Source organism: Amphibalanus amphitrite, unplaced genomic scaffold (genome assembly GCF_019059575.1).
Source record: "Amphibalanus amphitrite isolate SeventyFive unplaced genomic scaffold, NRLGWU_Aamphi_draft 001164F_arrow, whole genome shotgun sequence".
Taxonomy (NCBI): domain Eukaryota; kingdom Metazoa; phylum Arthropoda; class Thecostraca; order Balanomorpha; family Balanidae; genus Amphibalanus; species Amphibalanus amphitrite.
Window position 1 is genome coordinate 119,282 of NW_024882658.1, and position 22,325 is coordinate 141,606.

A 22,325-nucleotide genomic window follows, 5' to 3' on the forward strand; every position below is an offset into this window, starting at 1 on the left:
GGCCAAATCCGCGTTTTCCTCACTCTGCCGCCCACTGCTGCCCTGTTTCCCATCTCAGTGGCCGACACTGCTGATTTCCTGGCCTCTCGACACGAGCAGGGCTGTTCCGCTTCCACCCTCGCCGCCGAGGCGTCTGCCATCTCCTACGGCCACAAGCTAGCCGGCGCGCCGGATCCCACGGCGGACTTCCGGGTGCGACAGCTGTTAGCGGGATCCCGCCGGCTACGGCCGAGTGCGGACAACCGCCTCGCCGTCTCCCTGACCGAGCTCGGCGAGCTCTGCGCCGCACTCCATTTCCTAGGCCTCTCCCCGGTAGACCGTGCTGCATTCCGTGCCATCTTTACATTGGCTTTCTTTGCTATGCTTCGCCCGGGCGAGGTCGTGCGCGGCCGAGACCTGACCCACACAGTCCGACTCAGCCACGTGAGTCTCGTCGGCCCCCAGCTTTCTCTCACCATTCCATCCTCAAAAACGTCGGCCTCCCCGTTCACCACCACGCTTCGAGCCCGGCCTGATCTTGCCACGTGTCCGGTCGCCGCTGTCCGCGACTACCTCGCGGTCCGCGGCACGGGCCTTCCTGATGACGCACTGTTTATCGGCGGCCATCGCCGCCCTCTGACATCGCGCGATCTCACTCGCGTACTTCGCATGGCGGGCCGTCGAGCTGGTCTCAACCCAGCCCGCCTCTCCGGGCACTGCCTTCGCATCAGCGGCGCCTCCCACGGCGCCGCAGTCGGACTAACGGAGCCTCAACTCTGCCACGCCGGCCGCTGGTCGTCCCAGGCCGTGCGGCGATACGTACGGCGGCCGGTCTCCCTCCTTCAGGCATCCTAAGCGGCGGGTCCCGTCCAAAGAGGGTTAACGTTGCCGGCCTTCCACCGCTACCGCTCCCAAACCCGAGCCACAGCTGCCCGTTCTAGGTCTGGGTGCACGGGCCGCGCCCTAGCAGGCGTAGCGGCAGTCCCGACGCTGCCTGTTCAGGCCCGGGCTCCCAAACCGCCGCCCTCGCAGGCGGAGCGGCGGCGTCCTTGGCCACCTGCCTGTTTTCGGTCCGGGATCCCGGACCGCCGCCTTCACGGGCGAGCGGCAGTCTTGTCAGCTGCCTGTTTTAGGTCCGGGCCCCCGGACCCCCGCCTCACGGGCGGAGCGGTAGTCTGTCAGCTGCCTGTTTCAGGTCCGGGCTCTGGGACCGCCGCCCTCGCCGGCGGAGCGGCAGTCCCAACTCCCGACGGCTGCGCGCCACAGTGATGTATCTGTATATATGTAACGTCGGGCTCGCGTGTTCATTGTTGGTTTAGCTCGCCCGCACAGCCATAACCCAGATGCAACTGCAGTTTCTACGCCACAGCCGCACCGCCGACGGTGCCATGTTTGTGCGTCGCGTGAGGTGAATTACGCCGTGCGCGGCATGTCATGTCCTCTGCCGTCGCGTTATCGCCACGTCTGTTAATCCAGAGGCATCCATCGTTTTCCATTAGCTTTCTGCCGCCCTGGCAATTTTGTTCATAGCGAATGCCTCTCCGTTCCGCGCGGGTGCAGATGGGGTGTTGGGCGTAATCTGCACCCAAAGTGCATGACGGGTGTACAAACGTACGAATACACAGACCCATATTCATCAGTCATGCATTTGCAAGCGCAGCGGAACGGAGAAATGCATTTGACGAGCGACACCTACGGGGTCGTGCGGCAAAAACTTTCTCTGTCCGCGGGCGCCACTGCAGCGACACCTGCCGTGTGGCTCCAACACTATTGGCTCAGTCTGTGCGCCCACGCCGTGCCGCGAACACTGATCCTACACATTGTTCAGCGTTCTTGTCTTTCCGATTGTCCACCGCCACCCCGCCGCCGCCTGTGGTACTGTGTTTCCATGCATTGCTGGCTGTGTAAGCGTAATCTGCACCCAAAGTGCATGACGGGTGTACAAACGTACGAATACACAGACCCATATTCATCAGTCATGCATTTGCAAGCGCAGCGGAACGGAGAAAAAGTTTCAATGTCTGTCATAGCTACACCGAGTGACCGATCGCTTTGAAACTTTCAGCGATTGCTAAGAGCAATAGCATGTACAAAATGTATATCTCAGAATTTTGATATCGATAACCTAAGGTCAGGTCAATTTTGCGACCTCCCTAATTTAGGGTGGCCCTCTGTATGGGGGTGAACTTTCAAACGAATATTGTCTATGCTCCAAACCCGGATTCTTGTTCCTTTTGACCCAGAAACGTGCTGTGCAAAGTTTCATTGAAATCGGAATATATTTAACCGGTGCTCAACGACTCTGAAATTTTACTCAGCGAACGCTAGTCACAAGCACTCCGGGTCCCAGTCCCACGTTGCTCTCGTGGGAGTATTAGCCGCTTTCCTCTCCTGGCGGGGGTTATGTGGTTGCTACTTGCTAGCCACTCATTGTCGCCCGGTCCGTGCAAGCGTTCCCTTCCTGGTGTCCGGGAACTGGCGCCGATGGTCCGCGACGACCTGGACGAGGAACTGGAGTTGTTCTTCGTCCTTCGTCAGGAGCCGGTTATACTCCTGAATCAGGGCGACGCCTTGTTCCGCGTGGTCATTGGTGACCGACAGCTTCTCCAGCGCTTTGTACGCCTTGCCGTACGCCTCATCCTTCTTCCAGTCTGCCGGTTCCAACGCCAGGAATCCCTTGTCGATGGACATCTTGGAGAAGAACGAGGACGTATTGGAGGTCACGAAGTCCTCAAGGCTGCAGCCGCTGATCGCTGAAGCGGGAATGGTCACTCGCTTCCGGGCTGTGTCGTTGCCGTCCTTCTCCTCAATCGCCGCTACCATCTTCTTCTTTGTTTCTGACGAAACCCGGTCGTCGAAGAACGCCAGGGCTACCAGCTCTTCCGAGAGGTACCAGAGGTGGCCGAGGAGCTTGTTTGTCGCGGCCTTGGAGACCTCCGCGTCCTCGTACCCGTCCAGTGCCTGAAGCAGCTGAAGATCGTTGAGCGGAGCCACGACAGCAAGTGGGGCTTGCGTCCAGGCTTTGCTGTAGAGGCGGGCGGAGAACATGGCCACCCTCAACAGTCCGCGCTCCTCCTTCGGCGTCAGTTTGACCTGTCCCCTGAACAGCCACACCTTGAGCGAGTACAGCACCTTGCTCATCCACCTAGCGTGGTGCATGGGGGCAGAGGCACGGAAGCGTATTCCGCGGGGAGGTACGCCGCCGAGAAAGATGACGGTTAGTTCCAGAAGTTCCCGGTAGTCGTCCCGAAGGTCTGTTCGCTCTTTCAGGGCCTGAAGGAACCACTTGATGTCGACCTCTCCTGCTCCATCCTCGATCGGCTGGAACTCGCCTTGGTTGATGAAGGGCCACCTCTCCTGGAAACGCTTGAACAGCAGGACAGCAGGCCCTGTAGTTGGCCCCATCACCGACGTGAAGACCGCCTCGATCACGAGCTCGAGAATGTGGTGCCGGCAGGCGAGGTAGAGGAGGTCGTTCTTCAGCTGCTGCTCAATCAGGGTACACGCCCCGTTGTGGCACTGGCGACCCGTGTTGGCGGCGGTGGTGTCAAAGGACATCCCCACGACCCGGTCAGCGACGCTCCACTTATCCAACGCCTCTACGACGCCCTTCGCTTCATTCGCCCCTCTTCCACTGGGAAGCTTCGCCACCTGAAGCAGCTGAACCTCCCCTCCCCCAGACACGAGGATGGGCAGGCGGTCGACGTGGACGTTGCTGGTGAGATCCGGCATCAGCTTCCCGTCCCAGTGGACTACCAAGGGGCCTTCTACTCGCAGTTTCTCCTTGAGGGCGGAGGCCAGTTGCTCGCGGTGACGACGGCGCTGGCTTTGGATCGATGTCCTGTTGATGTTGTACTCAACTGTGTCGTGCCCCAGGGCACGCGCTGTCTCGGTGAGGACGAACACTGCGCCACGGTCGCTCACCTTGACGCGATCCAAAGAGGCCGCCACGTCCGGGGTGACGATGTTGAGGTTCGCTCGAGGCCGTTTGGGTGGGACTGGGGAGATACCACGTGTGGGGCTTCCTTCGGCGCTGGTGCTAGAGGAGATTGAGGACGAATCCTCCAACTGGACTCTTGCCGCGGACGTCGACGCCTCCTCCTCCGCGCGTCGCTTCCTCGCCTCCTGTGCCGCTTGCCGCTGTGACGATCGCTGTTCTTGGGCAGCTAGTGCTGTGTCCACCCCTCCCATGCGTGCGTAAAAAGTAAAATTTTAAGGTCGTTGAGCACCGGGTAAATATTATTCGATTAAAAAAAAAATACTCGCGTGGTTTTCTCATGGAGTGGAACAAGAATCCGGGTTTGGAGACTGGATTTTCAAACTTTCGAAAATAAGGGCCACCCTACTCCCTATTATAAGTCAATGGGAGAAAATTGAAATGCGCCTCTTTTGGACGAAAAACATTATAAACACTCCCAACCACTGAATTACAAGTGGTTTAGACACACTGAACATGAAAATGGTGTCCGTGACCCCTGTTTATGCCCTGAGGTCATCTTAGGTCACGAATGGTATCTAACAGTTTTTCGCAAATAACTTTTGATAGAGGCATGCTAGAGCGATGAAAACGCCTTAGATGTGTTCAGCTTGACGATACGGATCGACTGATATGCAACATGAACTTTCCGGTCAGGTCATGACCTTGACCTGAGGTCAAATTTTCAAGTTGACCTTTCAAGGTCAAGTTATAGTTCATTCGATGCGTCTTGACGAGAGGAACACGATGCCGTTAAAATTAAGCTCGTACAAGGCTTGGGTCAAAAGTTATTGCAGAAAGACTGTTTCCGATTAAATCGGCTATTTTTGCAGTTTTTGCCCTCTGCAGGCAAAACCGTTGACGTTAGGTCAAATCTGAGAAAATTATTCAGAAAGGGCGTTAATAGGACTATCGAATGCGCTTTTCCGCGGCGCTGTAGCTCTATTGGTTCCCGAGTTATGCGTTGGCTTCTTGAAAATTGTCGACATTCGACCTGGAAATCGGCGAAATTTTGCCTTCAATGACCTCTGGTGACCTGACCTTTGACCTGACCAAAAAATGGACCGAAGTGATTTCCTCATTATTTTTGACGCTCTTTCGAACACCGCCTTCCGCGTATCGCTACGTGGCCCAGGAGCCGAGTTAGAAGGGGGGGTGTTCAAACACCCCCCCCCCCCCAGCAGGGCGTGGAAATCCAGGACCCCCAGCCGGGCGCGGGATAACCACGGTGACTATGCTATAGCATGCAATGTCGGCTGGACATTCTTTCTGTTACACAAAAAGTGCGATGAAGTGATGGCGGATAATCTCTTGAATTTAGTGTCATTCTGTGTAAAATTAAACGCTGTATCGAATGCTAGTCTAGAATCATATGTCAATGATGTCTGTCAATGCAAAATTGCACTGCAAACTTGAATTTTCTCGTGGGACCGGCCGCCGGCGGGCCGAGCGTCACGTGACCCCAATCTCAGGAGCCGGTCAAGGTCACATGGCCTGAGTACAGTTAGTAGTTCCCAGATTCGCCGCCAGAGTAGCGCCACTTGCAACGGAGCAAAAGAATGCTATATTGCGCGGTAGACTTTTAAAATGAACTTGAATATTTCTTCTTTGCCGACAGAACCCCAATGTCCCCGCTTGTATTGTCCTTGGACCCTAACGACAACATGCAAGCTTTTATTCACAGTATGTATGTACTGCACGGACAATGGACAGAGGATCAGAAAGATGTATCACGGTAGGTAGGTAACTGATATCGGGATGAAGAGGAGGGAGTATGCGAGCCAGAAGTGGTTGAGCTGGCCGGAAATTTGAAGTTTCACTTGTCTCATCTGGTCATATCGCGCACCCCCTGAATTTGAAAAGTGCCGCCATGGTACGGACTATTGGTGCCAATCGGAATTTCTTTTCTTGGAATTCCAATTTTTGTCCAATTCCAATTTGGAATTTGGACGGAATTCTTAACATTTTTTGGAAATTAATCGGAACACAAGGCCTTTAAAATTTAAAATTTTAAAACGGAGGCCTTTAAAACGCTTTTAAACACTTTTAAAATTTACGCAAAAAATGCAAAAATCGTTAAAAATTGGAATAGCCCCCGCTTTGGACAAAATTGGAAATTTACTTGGCAATTTCTTGGAATTGGATCGGAATTGGAATTGAAATTTAATGAAATTGGCACCACTAGTACGGACACAGCCGTCTAGCCGGGGGGGAGGGGGGGGGGCGGGGGTCAACTGCCATATAGTGGGATGTTCCATTTCATTTATCAATTGTTGTTTCTCCAAAGCAGCATAAATATGAATCATGAAGAAGGCCCAGTTATTGAAAAGGAGCTATGTTCACAGCCCTTTTACCCAACACCCCGCGGCCGCCGAGCGCAATTATGATCGGTAGTCGGTACGATGAATGCTGATTGTCAAGAATTTAGGTCAAAGGGTCAGCAAATCGCAGTATCTGACATAGGTAGGACCTTATCAGTCTCAGAAGTCATATGACCATTGACGGTCACTCCGGGAGGGCCCGATAGCGGACGATCGTCTCAGAACTTGTCACACCTCTCAGTTTCCGCGCCGGCGGCGACCAGGCAGGTGCTCGAGAGCTACCGAAGTCCGCGGCGCACGGTCCACTCGAACTACCGAGCAGAAGTGGGCACCCCTCGCTCGAACTCGCCTCTGTAGGTCTCCAATTGAAGCACCGTGAATTCAGGTCCCCTCAGGTTGGCTCGTCGCAGGATCTTCCCGACATTGCGACATCAGGGTCCAGGATTGTTCGTCTTTTGAGTTGGCAGCAGTATATCATCTGTCTGTCCCTTCAACCCTAAGGTTGCCCACAACACGATAGCCGCTCCACCTCAGAACCGACAACTATGGACGGCCCGGAAGCCAAGCCGTCGGTTTTGGACGGTCAGGAAGCCAAGTCGCCAGTTATGGACGGCCCGGAAGCCAGGCCGTCGTTGGGCGCCGTCGCTCCGACGTCGTCGTCGCGTCGGCTGCTGTACGCCCTGACGGCACTCTCGGCGATCGGCGGCTTCCTGTTCGGCTACGACACAGGCGTCGTGTCGGGCGCCATGCTGCTGGTGCGCGAGGACATGGCGCTCGACGACCTCTGGCACGAGCTGATCGTGTCAGCCACCATCGGCACCGCCGGCGTGTTCGCGCTGGTGGGCGGCGACGCCGCCGACCGGTTCGGACGCAAACCCGTGATCCTGGCCGCCAGCGTGGTGTTCGTCGCCGGCAGCGTGCTGATGGCCGTCTCCGGGACCAAGGAGGTGCTCCTGGTCGGCAGGATCATCATCGGAGTCGGCATCGGCCTGTCGAGCATGTCGGTGCCGATATACATCTCGGAGGCGGCGCCGGCGGCGGTGCGCGGAAGACTCGTCACCGTGAACGTGGCGTTCATCACGGGCGGCCAGCTGGCAGCCTCGCTGATCTGCGGGGCGTTTTCAGGGGTGGACCACGGCTGGCGCTACATGCTCGGCCTGGCCGCCGTGCCGGCCGCGCTGCAGACGCTCGGCTTCCTCGCCATGCCGGAGACGCCGCGCTACCTGGCCACCCGCGGCCGGCGCGACGCCGCGCTACAGGTGCTGCTGCGACTGCGGGGCGCGCCGGTCATCGCCGAGGGCGAGCTGCGCGACGTCGAGCGCGACATCGCGCAGGAGCACGAGGAGCGCTCCTCGCGTCCGTCTAACGTGCTGCTGGCGGTGCTGTCGGCGGCGGGCACGCGGCGCGCGCTGGCTGTCGGCTGCGGTCTGCAGGTGTTCCAGCAGCTAGCCGGCATCAACACGGTCATGTACTACAGCGCCAGCATCATCACACTGGCAGGCGTGCGCGACCCAACCACGGCCATCTGGTTGGCTGCCGCGCTCTCCGCCATCAACTTCAGCTTCACGTTCGTGAGTATGGCGCTTGTTGAGCGGCTGGGTCGGCGTCCGCTGACGCTCAGCAGCATGGCTGGCTCAGCGCTCAGCCTGGTGGTGCTAGCTGCCAGCTTCCACATCAGCTACCAGCACTCGGCGCCGGTCCAGCTGTGGCCGTCCGACAGTTGCCACTACTCCATCTGTGACGACTGTGTCGTCTCGGCCGACTGCGGCTTCTGCTTCCTGGAGGCGGCAGACGGCGGCGCGCTCAACGGCTCGTGCGTGCCTTTCGTGTCCCGCCAGAACACCTCAGCGGTGGTGGGACGATGCGTCGGTCTGTCCGCCGCCGCCGGAGACACCTTCACCTGGGCGCCCGACTGGTGTCCGTCCGACTACTCCTGGATGCCAATCCTCGGCCTCTCGCTCTACCTGGTCTGTTTCGCCTCCGGCATGGGCCCGATGCCATGGACCATCAACTCGGAGATCTATCCGCTGTGGGCGCGTGGCACGTGCAACGCCATCGCCACGTCCTGTAACTGGTTCTTCAACCTGCTCGTGTCGCTCACGTTCCTGACGCTGACGACGGCCATGACGAAGCACGGTACGTTCTACATGTACGCCGGCCTGGCGTCGCTCGGCCTGGTGTTCTTCTACCTGACCGTGCCGGAGACGAAGGGTGTCTCCTTGGAGAGGATCGGGGAGCTGTTTGAGAAGCCCTGGGGCCTGCACCCGCCAGCCCGACTGGCGCCGGACGCGGTGGAGGAGAAACCGGAGGGCAGCCGCGCATGCAGTGTGTCGGTCCAGCAGTACTCGAACCCCGCATTCCTCGGTGATGACGGAGCGTAGTGGGTTTGGCAGAGCCACGGAATACACTCTTGGACTACGTTCGGAGCGTCTCGAACCATATACTTTGAAATAAAACAATGTCTATGACAGTCGGCTGCTCGTTACATACATATATGAGAGAGCAAAAGGAGAGTATGTGACAATGGAGAAGCGGAGAACTGTGTGCTCCATTGGCGTGTTCGCGTCATGAGCAAAGAGCAGTGCTGCTGTCATTTGACAGACGCTGTCACTGTCATAAGACCATTTTGAAAAGACCATTTACGAAGTTCCGAACAAATGCTGATACTGTAGCATTTACAAATATGTTATGCACATATTGTGCTGTTATATAGTTGTATTGTTACGTTGGGATGAATGCAACGCAAAATGATCATTCGAAGCAACGGACACTGGTAAGTGGTAATAGTCGTGTTTCATGTTGATCTTTCCTCAAGAACACCGATAAAAAAAAACTTTCCGCTTTCGGAAGAATCAAGCAAATGCGTCTTAATGAAAATCTGTTCAAATCAGCGTCTCTGAGTTGCATTACCTGTTATGGGTCATATCAGTTAAGCGAAATGGAACGTCTTTACAATTGTTGGTGGACTAAATCCCCTCATTGTGGTTGACTTAACATGAGCCTTTTGTTTCGATTCGTTAGTACAGAAGTATCATTGATTGACCACCACTTAATCTTTCGGTGTGCGTCGCACGATGATAGCGTATCAATGCGATCACGAGAGCACTCACGGCTGGGAACCTTAGCAGTTAGCATAACATCTGGCGACCCACCCTACGTTATCGGTGTGAAGTGCGGAAAAATTTCGACGGGAGTGTCTAAATAAAAATAGTGCGACGAGTGTTCACAAACATGTTCACGGTGGTATCATACACCCGTATAACACCTGTTATTCTACCCGACACGACAAGACGACTAGGTACGTGTCATCCTTGGATCAAATACGCATGGTTCCCAAATGACTTATGAACAGTCGTTTCGGGATTAAAGATTGCATAACATCTATGTAAATGCAGCAATTGTCACCGTGAAAGCACCTGACCGATTCACAGCACTGGCCACTGCATACCCTAAATCACACAAAACAGGGAACGAGCGTCACATATGTATTAAACCATATCCCCCAACCGACAGAAAATTGAACAGGACGTCTCACTTTGACGTAGCCATCAGGCCGGCCACCGTCTCGAAGTCGATCTTTTCCCGGATGTTCTTGGTCTTGACGCTCTCGTCCTGGTTGCGGATGAAGATGGTTTCACCCTCGTCGGACCATCCGTACTTGGTCACCCAGGCGGACAGCTCGGAGGCTGCGGGACGCGGGTAGCGGTCACTCAGAAATCAGAACAACGGCTTTCACACGGGTCTGGATAGTGAGTTCGTGCATGTGGAGGGGGGGGGGGGGTCGTGCAGTTCGTGCATGGGGGCCCTTTACATAAGACGATAGCCTGTAGGTTGCCGACTGCCGAGTGCGCAAAATTGTCCGAGAACTCATGTTTGTCGAGAACAACGCAACTGTTTGTTTTTGAATAGAAAACACAGCTCTAACGAATCGTGTGTCAGCCATATTGAACACGAGCCTTCGGTTATGGTATCCTAAAGAACGTTTGCCTGTAGTAACTCAACAGAATGAAGACTGAAAGACAAAAGAAGCTTTAAGTTTGGTTCTTCATAACAAAGCGTTTGGTTAGTAGATTGACCCAATTGACCTCTGTTCAGACATTTTAACCACACTTGACGAAACATTCCACCAAGCGCCACTGGCTGAGGTCTTCAAGTCTTTAAAACATTTCTTTTTAATCTAGCTTTCACTGACCGGCGAGCCATATAAAGCCAGACTTGTACGGAAATATGTACGTTACCCTATGTAAGCAGTTCATATCGTGAGATGAACACCGTCGACAAGTAACATCATTAACCCGCGCCCTGTTGAGGGGGGTGTTCGCCTGTGTTTTTTCGCGCATATCTAAAAAAAACGGCAACGCGGAGCGCCGCCGTTTTTAGGCACACCTTATCATACATCAATTCTACACGTTGTAAAAATTTCAGACCAAGGTCATTCAATGTCAGGTCACCAGGTCACTTGAAGTGACCTCACCTCATAAAAAGTATCAATGTCTGCCATAGCTACACCGAGAGACCGATCGCTTTGAAACTTTCAGAAATTGCTAAGAGCAATAGAATGTACAAAATGTATCTCTCAGAATTTCGATATGGATGACGTAAGGTCAGATCAATTTTGCGACCTCCCCATTATAAGTCAATGAGAGTAAACTGAATTGCGCCGATTTTGGACGAAAGCCATAATAAACACTCCCGCCATAATAAACATTCCCAAACACTGAACTACAAGTAACTTAGACACAATGAACATGAAAATGGCGTCAGTGGCCCCTGCTTATGCCCCTGAGGTCATCTCAGGTCACGAATGGTATCTAACAGTTTTTCGCAAATAACTTTTCATAGAGGCATACTAGAGCGATGAAAACGCCTTAAATGTGTTCAGCTCGACGATACGGATCGACTGATATGCAACATGACCATTTTCGATCAGGTCATGACCTTGACCCGAGGTCAAATTTTCAAGTTGACCTTTCAAGGTCAAGTTATAGTTCAGTCGATACGTCTTGACGAGAGGAACACGATGCCGGTGAAAGTAACCTCGTGCAAGGCTTGGGCCAAAGTTATTGCAGAAAACTGTTTCGAAAAATAAGCTATTTTGGCAGTTTTTGCCCCCTGCAGGCAAAACCGTTGACGTTAGGTCAAATCTGAAAGAATTATTCAGAAAGCGCGTTTATAGGGCTATCGAATGCGCTTTTCCGCGGCGCTGTATCTCTATTGGTTCCCGAGTAATGCGTTGATTTCTTGAAAATTGTCGACATTCGACCTGAAAATCGGCGAAATTTTGCCCTCAATGACCTCTGGTGACCTGACCAAAAAAGTGACCGAAATGATTTCGCCATTATATTTGGCGCTCTTTCGAACACCGTCTTCCGCGTATCGCTACGTGGCCCAGGAGCCGAGTTAGAAGGTGGGTGTTCAACCCCCCCCCCCCCCAGCAGGGCGTGGAAATCCAGGACCCCCAGTGGGGCGCGAGTTAAATCAACTGACAAACATCCCAGCCGGCCGGGCAGTTCCGTGCCTAAGCCGAGACCGGAGCGCACGTGCTCACCGCTGACGTTGAGTGCCGACTGGACCAGCTCCTTGCCGATCCTCTGGTAGGTGATGTTCAGAACATGGCACACGTATCGCCGCACAGAGTCTTCGAAACCCTGCCCACGAGAGCGGCACAGCTGTGACATCCATACTATGTGCCAGCGATCATTCTGAATCAGGGATGGGGTTGTAGAGAGCATAAAACAGCTTTACCTACCAGTTACTTTACCACGGTTGTTATCTTAGCTCTTCCAATATTTATTCATAAATTCATCGAAAAACAACCAATTTCGTCCCAAATTATGCTTCCTTAATTTCTCCACAATATTGCTTGAAAATCATTACTGTCAATGCCTATAACTTGTCCTCACCCAAAATGGGGGATTGGGGAGCATGGGAAGTCACAAAAAAGAGCCCTGACCTGCACTGGCGTCTCTTGAGCTCGTACCACAGTCACTGACTCTGTATGGGAGTCGCTGGCCCCGTACCGAAGTCTATGATCAGTACCGGAGCCTGTGATCTCCTACTGAAGCCGCTGACCCCGTAATGAACCCTGTGAACTTGTCCCATCACTCCATAACGAAGTCACTGACCCCGTACCGGAGTAACTAATTCCGTACCGGAGACCGTCACCCCATACCGGAGTCAGTGACCCCGTACCGGAGCCGCTGACTCCGTTCCGGTGTCATCGACCCCGTGCCGTGCCCATGACCATGTACCGGGGCCGCTGGCGTTGATATTGGCGCCGCCTGACCCCATGCCGTACCGTGATGTCGGAGATGAGCTCCTGCTGGTCCTCGATCTGCTCCCAGAAGGTCTGGAACTGGCACAGCTCCAGCAGGGTCGACAGCCGCAGAATGACCCTGATCTCTGGCTTCTCCATCTGCCAGTACCACATCATGATCTCAGAACAGACACCAGATGCTCCCCCCCTCCCCAAGCCAAACGCAGTGGAGCAGCATTGAAACATGAGAAAAACCGGAAAATGGGTTGTGGACAAATTAAGTAGGCATCACAAATGCTCATATGACAGATGTAGATATGTCAACAAATGTATACAGGACAGTCATAAAGTATGCATTGCAAATGTTAATACTAGGTCGTTCAATAAGTAAGGTAAAATGTACCATAGTTCATTTATATGAGGAATTCAAGCAAAACCAAATATGCCATCTGAATCTTTGAACAATTTTCTACACAACCTTCGAAACTGTTTTTGGGAGTTTGGCTCATTGTCCAAACACGGTCGATGTGAAAACATTGATGCAGCAGAGTTCCGTTCTAAAAATCCCCGGTTTGTCACGCGAGCCAAAATTCACCTCAAAATGAGTGAGTGATGACGCTATTGCCATTAGCAATGCTTGCTGGTGAGCAGCTGGTACGATTTCAACAAGAACACAGCAGTGTAAGAGACAAAGTTCTAGAACAGGGTAGACTTTTGCCCGCAGGCCTCTCTGGACTTGGCACAATCTGTAAAGTCGGGGAGCTGATTATGGAGACCCGAAGCATCTGTGTGACTGCTTTCATTAACAGGGTGAAGTGTTATGTCGGAACAGTTCTAGGCATTATCAGATATGCTTGATATTTACAAGGTCATCACGAGGTTAATAAAGCCAAAGAGCTCACTGAACAACAGAAGGACGCCCAGCGAGACATCAGTGTGGGATCGGCTTTGCTTTAGCAGTACAGGAAAGCTGAAGTACAGCCGTGATCTGGCGCCGTCCCACTTGAACCTGTTTGGATCACCGGAATCTTAACTGATCAGGCAATCGATAAAATAATCAAGACATGGCTTTGGAATAGCAATAGGTAAGGAGTTTTCCAAGCAGGATTTCAACGCCGGGTGGAGTGCTGGGATAAGCGCGTGCGCCTGAACGGTGATTGGATGTAGGTGCCAGTTCCGAAGGCTTGGGAGGCTGTCCGAAGAGACCTGCTAACAAATGCTTATAGCCAATTTGTAGACGATGTTTCAATGAACATATGTTGCTAGTTTTGTGTCGTTTCATCAAATGTGGACTGAAATACGTGTGATTTTACCTTACTTATTGAACGACCTAGTACATATGTCAGAAAGTAAACAGATACAAAAATATATTAGGCTAGGTCAGGATAGGTAATGTTGGGTTGTTAGGCTTTGGTGACTGTAGGGTAGATAAGGACTAGGTTGCTGGTTGGGTTTGGTTTTGTAAGGTTAGGTCTTGTAAGGTCAGAAAGTATGGAGGTATGTCATTGAAAAGTGGATTGACATACCTACCTACTCCAATCCGAATTTAGGAAGTTAAAATAAAGCAATGCAGCTGTCAGACATGGGAGGGAGTGATTATTAGGGTGTATCGTCGAATTTTGATTTTTTTTAATCGTCTTCACTTCTAAATTTTATTGGTCCCTGGCATGTTTGAAGCCGTAGGATACCAATCACAAAAATCTGGGACGAAAACCTAGCCTGCTGCGAGCGGTTGAACGGAGGCCTGTCGGGACGGCGCCAGGCGTTTAAGTCTCCCCGTTAGTTACGCGCACACTAGCACCACGCGGCGGCTGGCGCCGTGCCGCCGCGTTCCCGGTCAGCCGTGTTTTAGCGTTCACTGACGGGTCGAAGTGATTATTCTAAGCTTTCCTAAGAAGCTTTCTGCCCCGCAGCTCATTATTGAGCAAGAATATCGCACAAACTGCATAGAACATTGACATGCAGGTTGTCGGCACATATGGAGAAGGGGATGTTTTGGTTAATGCCTCCTTTAATAGGAAGAGATTGTGGAAGAACAACACATTTCTCTTGGAAATTACTCATCCTCCTTCTTCCTACGTGCCTGCTTTAGTAATCGAAGTACCCCTATTGACTCTACGTTCTTGATTCGGCTGTCGATTTTATGCATGGAATTCCGCTATATTATATTTTCTCGCTCAATGTCCCCTGAGCTATATTGAGGCGTCACGGGACAGCAATGCTCAGCACACAACCGCAGAGAAAAAGTCAATGTGGCCATGCGTTTTGTATGCCAAAATGTGTGAGCCTTGGTGTGTACCAGCAGCCGTTGTCACCATTGTAATTTTCACGACTTTATCTTTATAAGGATGCAATTGCCCACTTCCTAGTTCCCAGACTGGGTTTGGAGATATTATAGTTTTACAGAAACATTTGGGAATGTCTGTAATGTAAGTTTAAGCGAATACCGAAAGGAATCCACATATTTTCGATTTCCTGTTTGCTGTATTGCTTATTAAATGCCAGACGTCATGATGGCATGGCTACGATTGATGGTATGCCGGATGGCCAGGGTACGAACTCACGGTAAGTCAGCTTGGCCGGCAGGCATCAACAGGCACAATAGTCTTACACTGATATCGTCACCCTCAGTTATTCGTCACCATTCAGCAACAAGCCCAGAGCTTCGGGCTTTGAACCGTAAGGTACAGGTGTAGGAGCAAGACATTGCGCCGATTCGAAGGGCTGGAAGGGCAGCATCGCGGGGGCTGGAATGCGCCTGAGCGGCTGAGACCATCCCATTGGGACGGGGGTGTTCTGGGTGCACTCAGCCGCTCATGCTGGGAAATGCATCCAATGGAGCTCTCCATTCGAATGATTAGGGTGACCTTTAGTCTAGAACAAGGAAGGATGACTGTTGGCTGGTCCCGAGGATAGATACAAAGGGCAGGTAATGACATCATATAATGAATCGAAGACGGCCCCGGTCCGATCATCTGATAGAGGTTCATCAACACGTATCTCGTTGTGGACCATTTCGTTTTCCTCCACCGTAGTTTTTGCACCGACCTGAACCGGTTGAAAGGTAACGATGTTCAGAAACCATTAAGATCGTAATTGTATATTCGTTGTATATTCGTTCACTGAGCAGGTAGGACAGGTTCAACACAGTGAAAACCTCATCCTATCATCCAATAATTATAAAGTAGTCTTCATGGAATGGAAAGGCTAACCTAACTCAACGAATATACAATTACGACCTTAATGGTTTCTGAACATCGTAATCTTCCAACCCGTTGAGGTCGGTGCAAAAACCACGGTGGAGGAAAACGAAATGGTCCACAACGAGATACGTGTTGATGAGCCTCTATCAGAGGATCGGGCCGGGGCCGTCTTCGATTCATTATATGATGTCATTACCTGTCCTTTCTATCCTCGGGACCAGCCAACCATCATCCTTCTTTGTTCTAGACTAAAGGTCAGCCTAATCATTCGAAACGGGTGGGGATGGGGTAGAGCTCCATTGGATGCATTTCCCAGCATGAGCGGCTGAGTGCACCCAGAACACCCCCGTCCCAATGGGATGGTCTCAGCCGCTCAGGCGCATTCCAGCCCCCGCGATGCTGCCCTTCCAGCCCTTCGAATCGGCGCAATGTCTTGCTGCTACACCTGTGCCTTACGGTTCAAAGCCGGAAGCTCTGGGCTTGTTACTGAATGGTGACGAATAACTGAGGGTGACGATATCAGTGTAAGACTATTGTGCCTGTTGATGCCTGCCGGCTAAGCTGACTTACCGTGAGTTCGTACCCTGGCCATCCGGCATACCATCAATCGCAACCATGCCATCATGACGTCTGGCATTTACTAAGCAATACAGCAAACAGGAAATTCGAAAATATGTGGATTCCTTTCGGTATTAGCTTTTAACTTACATTACAGACATTCCTAAATGTTTCTGTAAAACTATATCTCCAAACCCAGTCTGGGAACTGGGAAGTGGGCAATTGCATCCTTATAAAGATAAAGTCGTGAAAATTACAATGGTGACAACGGCTGCTGGTACACGCCAAGGCTCACACATTTTGGCATACAAAACGCATGACCACATTGACTTTTTCTCTGCAGTTGTGTGCTGAGCATTGCTGTCCCGTGACGCCTCAATATAGCTCAGGGGACATTGAGCGAGAAAATATAATATAGCGGAATTCCATGCATAAAATCGACAGCCGAATCAAGAACGTAGAGTCAATAGGGGTACTTCGATTACTAAAGCAGGCACGTAGGAAGAAGGAGGATGAGTAATTTCCAAGAGAAATGTGTTGTTCTTCCACAATCTCTTCCTATTAGAGGAGGCATTAACCAAAACATCCCCTTCTCCATATGTGCCGACAACCTGCATGTCAATGTTCTATGCAGTTTGTGCGATATTCTTGCTCAATAATGAGCTGCGGGGCAGAAAGCTTCTTAGGAAAGCTTAGAATAATCACCTCGACCCGTCAGTGAACGCTAAAACACGGCTGACCGGGAACGCGGCGGCACGGCGCCAGCCGCCGCGTGGTGCTAGTGTGCGCGTAACTAACGGGGAGACTTCAACGCCTGGCGCCGTCCCGACAGGCCTCCGTTCAACCGCTCGCAGCAGGCTAGGTTTTCGTCCCAGATTTTTTTGATTGGTATCCTACGGCTTCAAACATGCCAGGGACCAATACAATTTAGTAGTGAAGACGATTAAAAAAAATCAAAATTCGACGATACACCCTAGTGATTATTCAATGACATGGCACATCACTAAAGGAACAAACATCAAGCATATGGCTCAGTATTATCAATACAGGTTAAAACAGCCAGGCAATGTTACATACCGCCAATACAAGCCCCTCTAAATCCCACAGAAAATACCATATCACTCACATTTTCTGATGCCAGCAGGCACTTGCAGAGGATGATGTCTGTGTGCGGCAGGTTGGTGATGGCCTTCAGCAGAATGCGCTGGGTGATCTCCTGGTTATAGCTGTCCGGATTGAACTGGTACAGCTTTAGTAGGGCTAGGTTGGCCTCCAGGTCATATGTGTTGTCCTGGCACTGGCGGTCCACATACTGCTCAAACATCACAACATTGTTCGGGTTGTACCTGAAGAAACAAAGACAATATCAAAAGACGGAAAAGGATTGACAGCTATTCAAATCACTTTCATCTATTAGGTGCATATTGATTCATACCTATCAATTTATGGCTAATTTCATTTCATTCTCGTGTGATTTCAATTCAAATTTGGGCCTTGGGGCACGGGACACGGGTTTGGGTTGGGGTGCCAAGTCAACTAGTAAGCTAGCTTAGTCAATCCCGGAGTTCTAACAACTTACCGATCTATTCCTTTTAGCAGAGCGCTAACCGCAGCTTTCATGTCTTCGGCCATTTTATTATCCTATAAATTACTTTTCAATCTTAAAGGAGCAGCACACCGACAATCCCTTGGAAACAATCTGAATCCGGCGTGTAATGCGTTTTGTGCAAAAGCACGCGTGGGAGGCAATTGGTGTGCGCCATTTAATGTCTTGGAAAAGTTGGTTTTATAATAAAATTACGTCATAGAATTTATCTAAAATAATGGCTTTTCTAGCAAGTGCTCGCAAATAACGGACAATCAACATCAGAACTTGTGTCGTCATCAAATATTAAAATTTACCAAAAGTAGTCTATCATTGCTACCAGTCAAGGCCCTATATACCAGGTAGGGTCGTCCGGCGATTCTACCTGATCGTGACGTCAGCTTGTGACGTCATCTGGGGGCAAGTCTTGAAGCCCCGTTTGAGTCCCATGTAAATGGGCGATTTTTGAAGCGCTGTAGAACAAACTCTGTTGGAGCTAGCACAAAACTAATTGCATCATCGGAAAGACGAGACATTTTTCTTTGAATTATCTAAGAGCAGTTTTTCACTAAACCCATTAGTTTTTCCGAAAATGCGTAGAAAAGTCCCCATGCCTCCGCAGCCTCCCTTCCACCGGCCGCTGCGCCGCCGCGGTAGTGTAGTGGTTAGGATGCTTGCACCGTGAGCCAAAGGTCGTGCGCTCGAATCTAGGCGCGGGTCGGACTCAAATCGAAATTGCAAGCAGAATATGTGTTTTTTCTTTAAAAATCACTTATATTACAGCTAAACGTTCATAAAACTATCGATAACAATTGACTGAAAACCAAAATATAGATAACATTCTTATAAAACAAATTCAAATATGGCGGCCGTTGCGCTAGGCTCCGCCCCCGACTCCGCCCCCGACTCCGCCCCTTCGTGTGACGTCATCTGTGCACTTGGACACACAGGGAGATAGGGGACGACATGGGCCTGCTACCAGTGGTTGGGTTGGTTGGGTTGTTGCAGGGTATATTGAGTGAATTGGTATATTGGGGTTGTTGTGCCAATACGTCAACGTCCGTGGTGGTTGCAGGTTGTTGCTTGGTTCGCTTGGTTCAAGCTCAAGCTTGGTTGTTAGTCTATCATTGTCCGAAAACAGGTGGTTGTTGCCACGGTGACTATAAATTGGAATAGTTGTTGCAAGGATTGTTGCACGGTGACGGTTGTCTTTATTTCTATGGTTGTACCGCATAAAAACAACGACCTCAACACAATAGACAGGTGTGCAGCCGCAGGATATTTGCGAGATAATATTTGCAAGATAACATGAAGTTCTATAATGATAACTTTTATGCTTACCGAACAGAACATTTTTACTTTGACCTTTGAGCGTAGGTACCAGTACCCCTGACCGTGACTTGACCGTGACTTTGACTTTTCTTGGACTTTTCATGACCGACCGGTCCACCCATCGATGTACCTACGTACCATACCGATCTGATTATCTATTTATACCTACCCTGGGTTAATCCCATTCCCTTCCGAAACCTTCGTCTATCGCCTTGGTCAAGTCTGTGACTCAATTTTAGCAGCCCCCCCCCCCTCGGTCGGGCTTGATTTCTTATACGATTACGGCCTTGGGCTTGATGGCACCGCTGCGGCGTGACATGGTATGTATCCGGTACTTTCAAATCAAGAGACTACATTGTACAGCGTTCCAGTCAGCAAAATTGATCTGGGCTGTGTCTGGTTTTACTCTGGGACTAACCCCGGCCCTTTACACAGGCCGAGGTACGGGCAAGGTCTGGGGCTCTAATGGAGCTGACACGTGATCCCAGAGCTCACCCGCACCACGGCCGGACTTCTGCCGTATCAGCCGTGCCGTACCTCAACCCCCCCCCCCCCCATACTTCAGCCACTGTGAGCCAGAACAGCTCAGGCAGCTGCTAGCTACGAGGCAGCCGGACCCGGCCGTAGCACGCCGTGGCAGGGAGCCGTACTTAGCGGTCCGAAACCATACCAACTCCGGAGCACTACGGCAACCTTTGTTTCGACGGCGTTCCGTTTATGTACACTCACCTACTAAGTGATGTTCGCCCCCCGACGGCCCAGCGTTTGACTGGAGCGGTAGACTGCGCCGCCTCACACCCAGGTTCAGCGGTACAGTATACCCCTCTGGCCTCACGCTCGGCACAGACGCGTTGGGCTGGGTCAGGGACGCGCCGCGCTGCGCTGGCCGCCTTACCACTCATTACGGAGCGAGCGAAGTCTTACGTAGAATAACGGACAGTATGAGCGGCCGGCCGGCCGTGGTCACGCTTTTGCGATGCTTATATCTCAGCAACCACTTGACCGATTTACATGCGGTAATTTTTGTAGGGTAGTTTCATTCCTTCTACCAAGTATTGGACTATTTCCGATGCATGTGGGTGACCCCTTATGCACGTGGCACGTGCAAAACGAAGAGGTGTCAGTTTTGTAACAATTGCAATATCTCGGTAACTACTGGGCCGATTGCGCTGAAACTTGGCATGTAGGTAGGCACCCACAAGGCAATGCCTTTGCATGTGCCACAGTTGGGGTGCTGCTGCACGTGCGCACGTGCAGGGGTCGATTCCAGATCTCGAGAACGGCTGGACCGATTGCGCTCAAATTTGGTACGCGGTTAGGGACCGGTTAGCAGGGTGCCGTGCAAAAGTCAGTTGGGGCCCATTTTGCATGTCCGCACGTGCAGGGTGCCGCTTCCAGATCTCGAGAACGGCTGGGCCGATTGTGCTCAAATTTGGCACATCGCTAGAGACCGGTTAGTAGGGTGCTGTGCACAAGTCAGTTGGAGATACCCCTCGCGATTTCGCACGTGCAAGGCCCACCCTCTCGCTCGCTCCGTTAGTCGCCCCAAATGGCGTTATGCTGGTTTTATTTTTATAGGTGGAATGCGTTGGCGGTTGAACCAGCACGGCTCGTCGGAAAGTCATTTCATCCACCAAAGAAACGAAATATACCGTTCGAAAGCTGACGGTGAGCTGATTCCAAAACAGTATTTTATATAGAAATCGTTCGATGGCCTTTTTTAAGAAATTGCGTTTTTGTAAAATCGTAAAAATCTTTTATTTTATTCAACGAGCTGTCCAGGACAATCTTTAAATCATAGTCATGTTTTTTCGATTACCAGTGAAAGCTGAATGCCAAAAGAACAATACATAGCGAAAAAGTATTCTGAAATATTAAGATGTGTCTCTCACAGCCGGCAACAAGGCGCAATCACACAACACAGTGTCACGACGGATCAAAGTAAGCCACACAAAGGCGTCAAATGACCCTTATCGACGCGCAGACCCGGCGCTCTCAGCTGTCTGACAGGCCACAGAAGAGACGTTCGGCTGTCGCCCTACTAAACAGACGTCATTTTTGTTAGTTTAACAATTCAAGTCGGTACTTGAGCTGTTCAGGATACCTGAGAGGAAGCTTCATTGCTCTGTCATTTTCACATCATGTATGAATTTGCATTTGTTTTTGTCTACTTTGCTCAACTCAGCTATGCCCATACAAGAAGAGTTGGCCGCGCTGAGCTGTCAGAGGCTGTATCGACTTCAACTGGTCAGAAGTGGGGGTAGCGCCCGGCGGGGCGGGGTAACCTTCGACCGGTCACAGGGCCAAACAGTTGTCACTGGTACAACCTCTGACAGTGAAACCCCGCTAACTTTCCCCGCGCGGGCATTGAGCGCAGCGGGACGGAGCAAAACCTGTATAAGAAAATGTAAGTTAAAGCATGTTGTAAGTCAATCTAGCAGACAGGGCGTATTTTAAGGGATTTTCACTGGGTCGGCAATCACAATTAGGGGCGGCATTTTGCACTCAGAGGGGCGGCACTTGGCATCTGAGGGGGGCGGCATACCTACTAATATTTAATGACCAAAAAAGAAACGTTCGACGGTTCTTTTATAGCTCCTTCTAAGTAATGATTTCAGATTCAACCTAAGCTCAGCGGTATTATGTTTATTTTCCGGGATATAGTATTTCTCTCGTCATAATGCGATAAATGAACTATAATTTGACTTTACAAATATTAATTTAAAATTTTTACCTGAGGTCAAGTTCATGACCACACCAGAAATAAAACATGTTGCATACCAGTCGATTCGTATCGTCAAGCTTAAAACATTCACGGTGTTTTATGGCTCTATCTATACATAGAACAGTGGTCGGCAGGTCGCACGAGTGGTGTCCACTTTATGGGCGCTTGACGGGGCCATTACCCCCACTAATCATACCCCATTGCTTACACAGCAAGGGTCGCTGATATTCGGCCATACCCTTTGACGCATCTATTTTTCTGCATATAAATAAAATGCAACACAATTAACTCTTTTTTATGGAGAGGGAGAGCGGGTGGAGTAAGGATGAACTCATACATTTTTTATTTATTAGTTACTCGCGTGATGAACAGCGTATTGCAACGATACGT

The 22,325-nt window shown here is 51.1% G+C and overlaps 2 protein-coding genes across 2 annotated transcripts; one reads left to right on the forward strand and one right to left on the reverse strand.

Moving 5' to 3' along the window:
• The first annotated feature begins 6,821 nt into the window (after positions 1-6,821).
• Positions 6,822-8,657, forward strand: LOC122370739 (proton myo-inositol cotransporter-like). Its single transcript, XM_043346608.1, has one exon. It carries the CDS (start codon positions 6,822-6,824, stop codon positions 8,655-8,657), a length of 1,836 nt encoding a protein of 611 aa, XP_043202543.1.
• A 1,090-nt stretch (positions 8,658-9,747) lies between these two features.
• LOC122370745 (eukaryotic translation initiation factor 3 subunit K-like) lies at positions 9,748-18,207 on the reverse strand. The gene is made up of 5 exons (XM_043346614.1): positions 17,873-18,207; positions 17,420-17,639; positions 12,575-12,691; positions 11,825-11,924; positions 9,748-9,962 (listed from the first exon to the last, which is right to left on the reverse strand). The coding sequence occupies exons 1-5, from the start codon at positions 17,923-17,925 to the stop codon at positions 9,808-9,810; spliced, it is 645 nt and encodes a 214-aa protein (XP_043202549.1). The 5' UTR covers positions 17,926-18,207; the 3' UTR covers positions 9,748-9,807.
• Between the last annotated feature and the right edge of the window lie 4,118 nt (positions 18,208-22,325).

Bases quoted from the DNA above. Each gene is read 5' to 3' on its own strand.
- LOC122370739 (XM_043346608.1), top strand. From the start codon at position 6,822: ATGGACGGCCCGGAAGCCAAGCCGTCGGTTTTGGACGGTCAGGAAGCC.
- LOC122370745 (XM_043346614.1), bottom strand. From the start codon at position 17,925: ATGGCCGAAGACATGAAAGCTGCGGTTAGCGCTCTGCTAAAAGGAATA. The intron at 12,692-17,419 runs GTGAGTGATATG...TGGTACTGGCAG, and splicing joins GCCTGCTGGCATCAGAAAAT to ATGGAGAAGCCAGAGATCAG. The intron at 11,925-12,574 runs GTACGGCATGGG...TCTCGTGGGCAG, and splicing joins AGCTCATCTCCGACATCACG to GGTTTCGAAGACTCTGTGCG.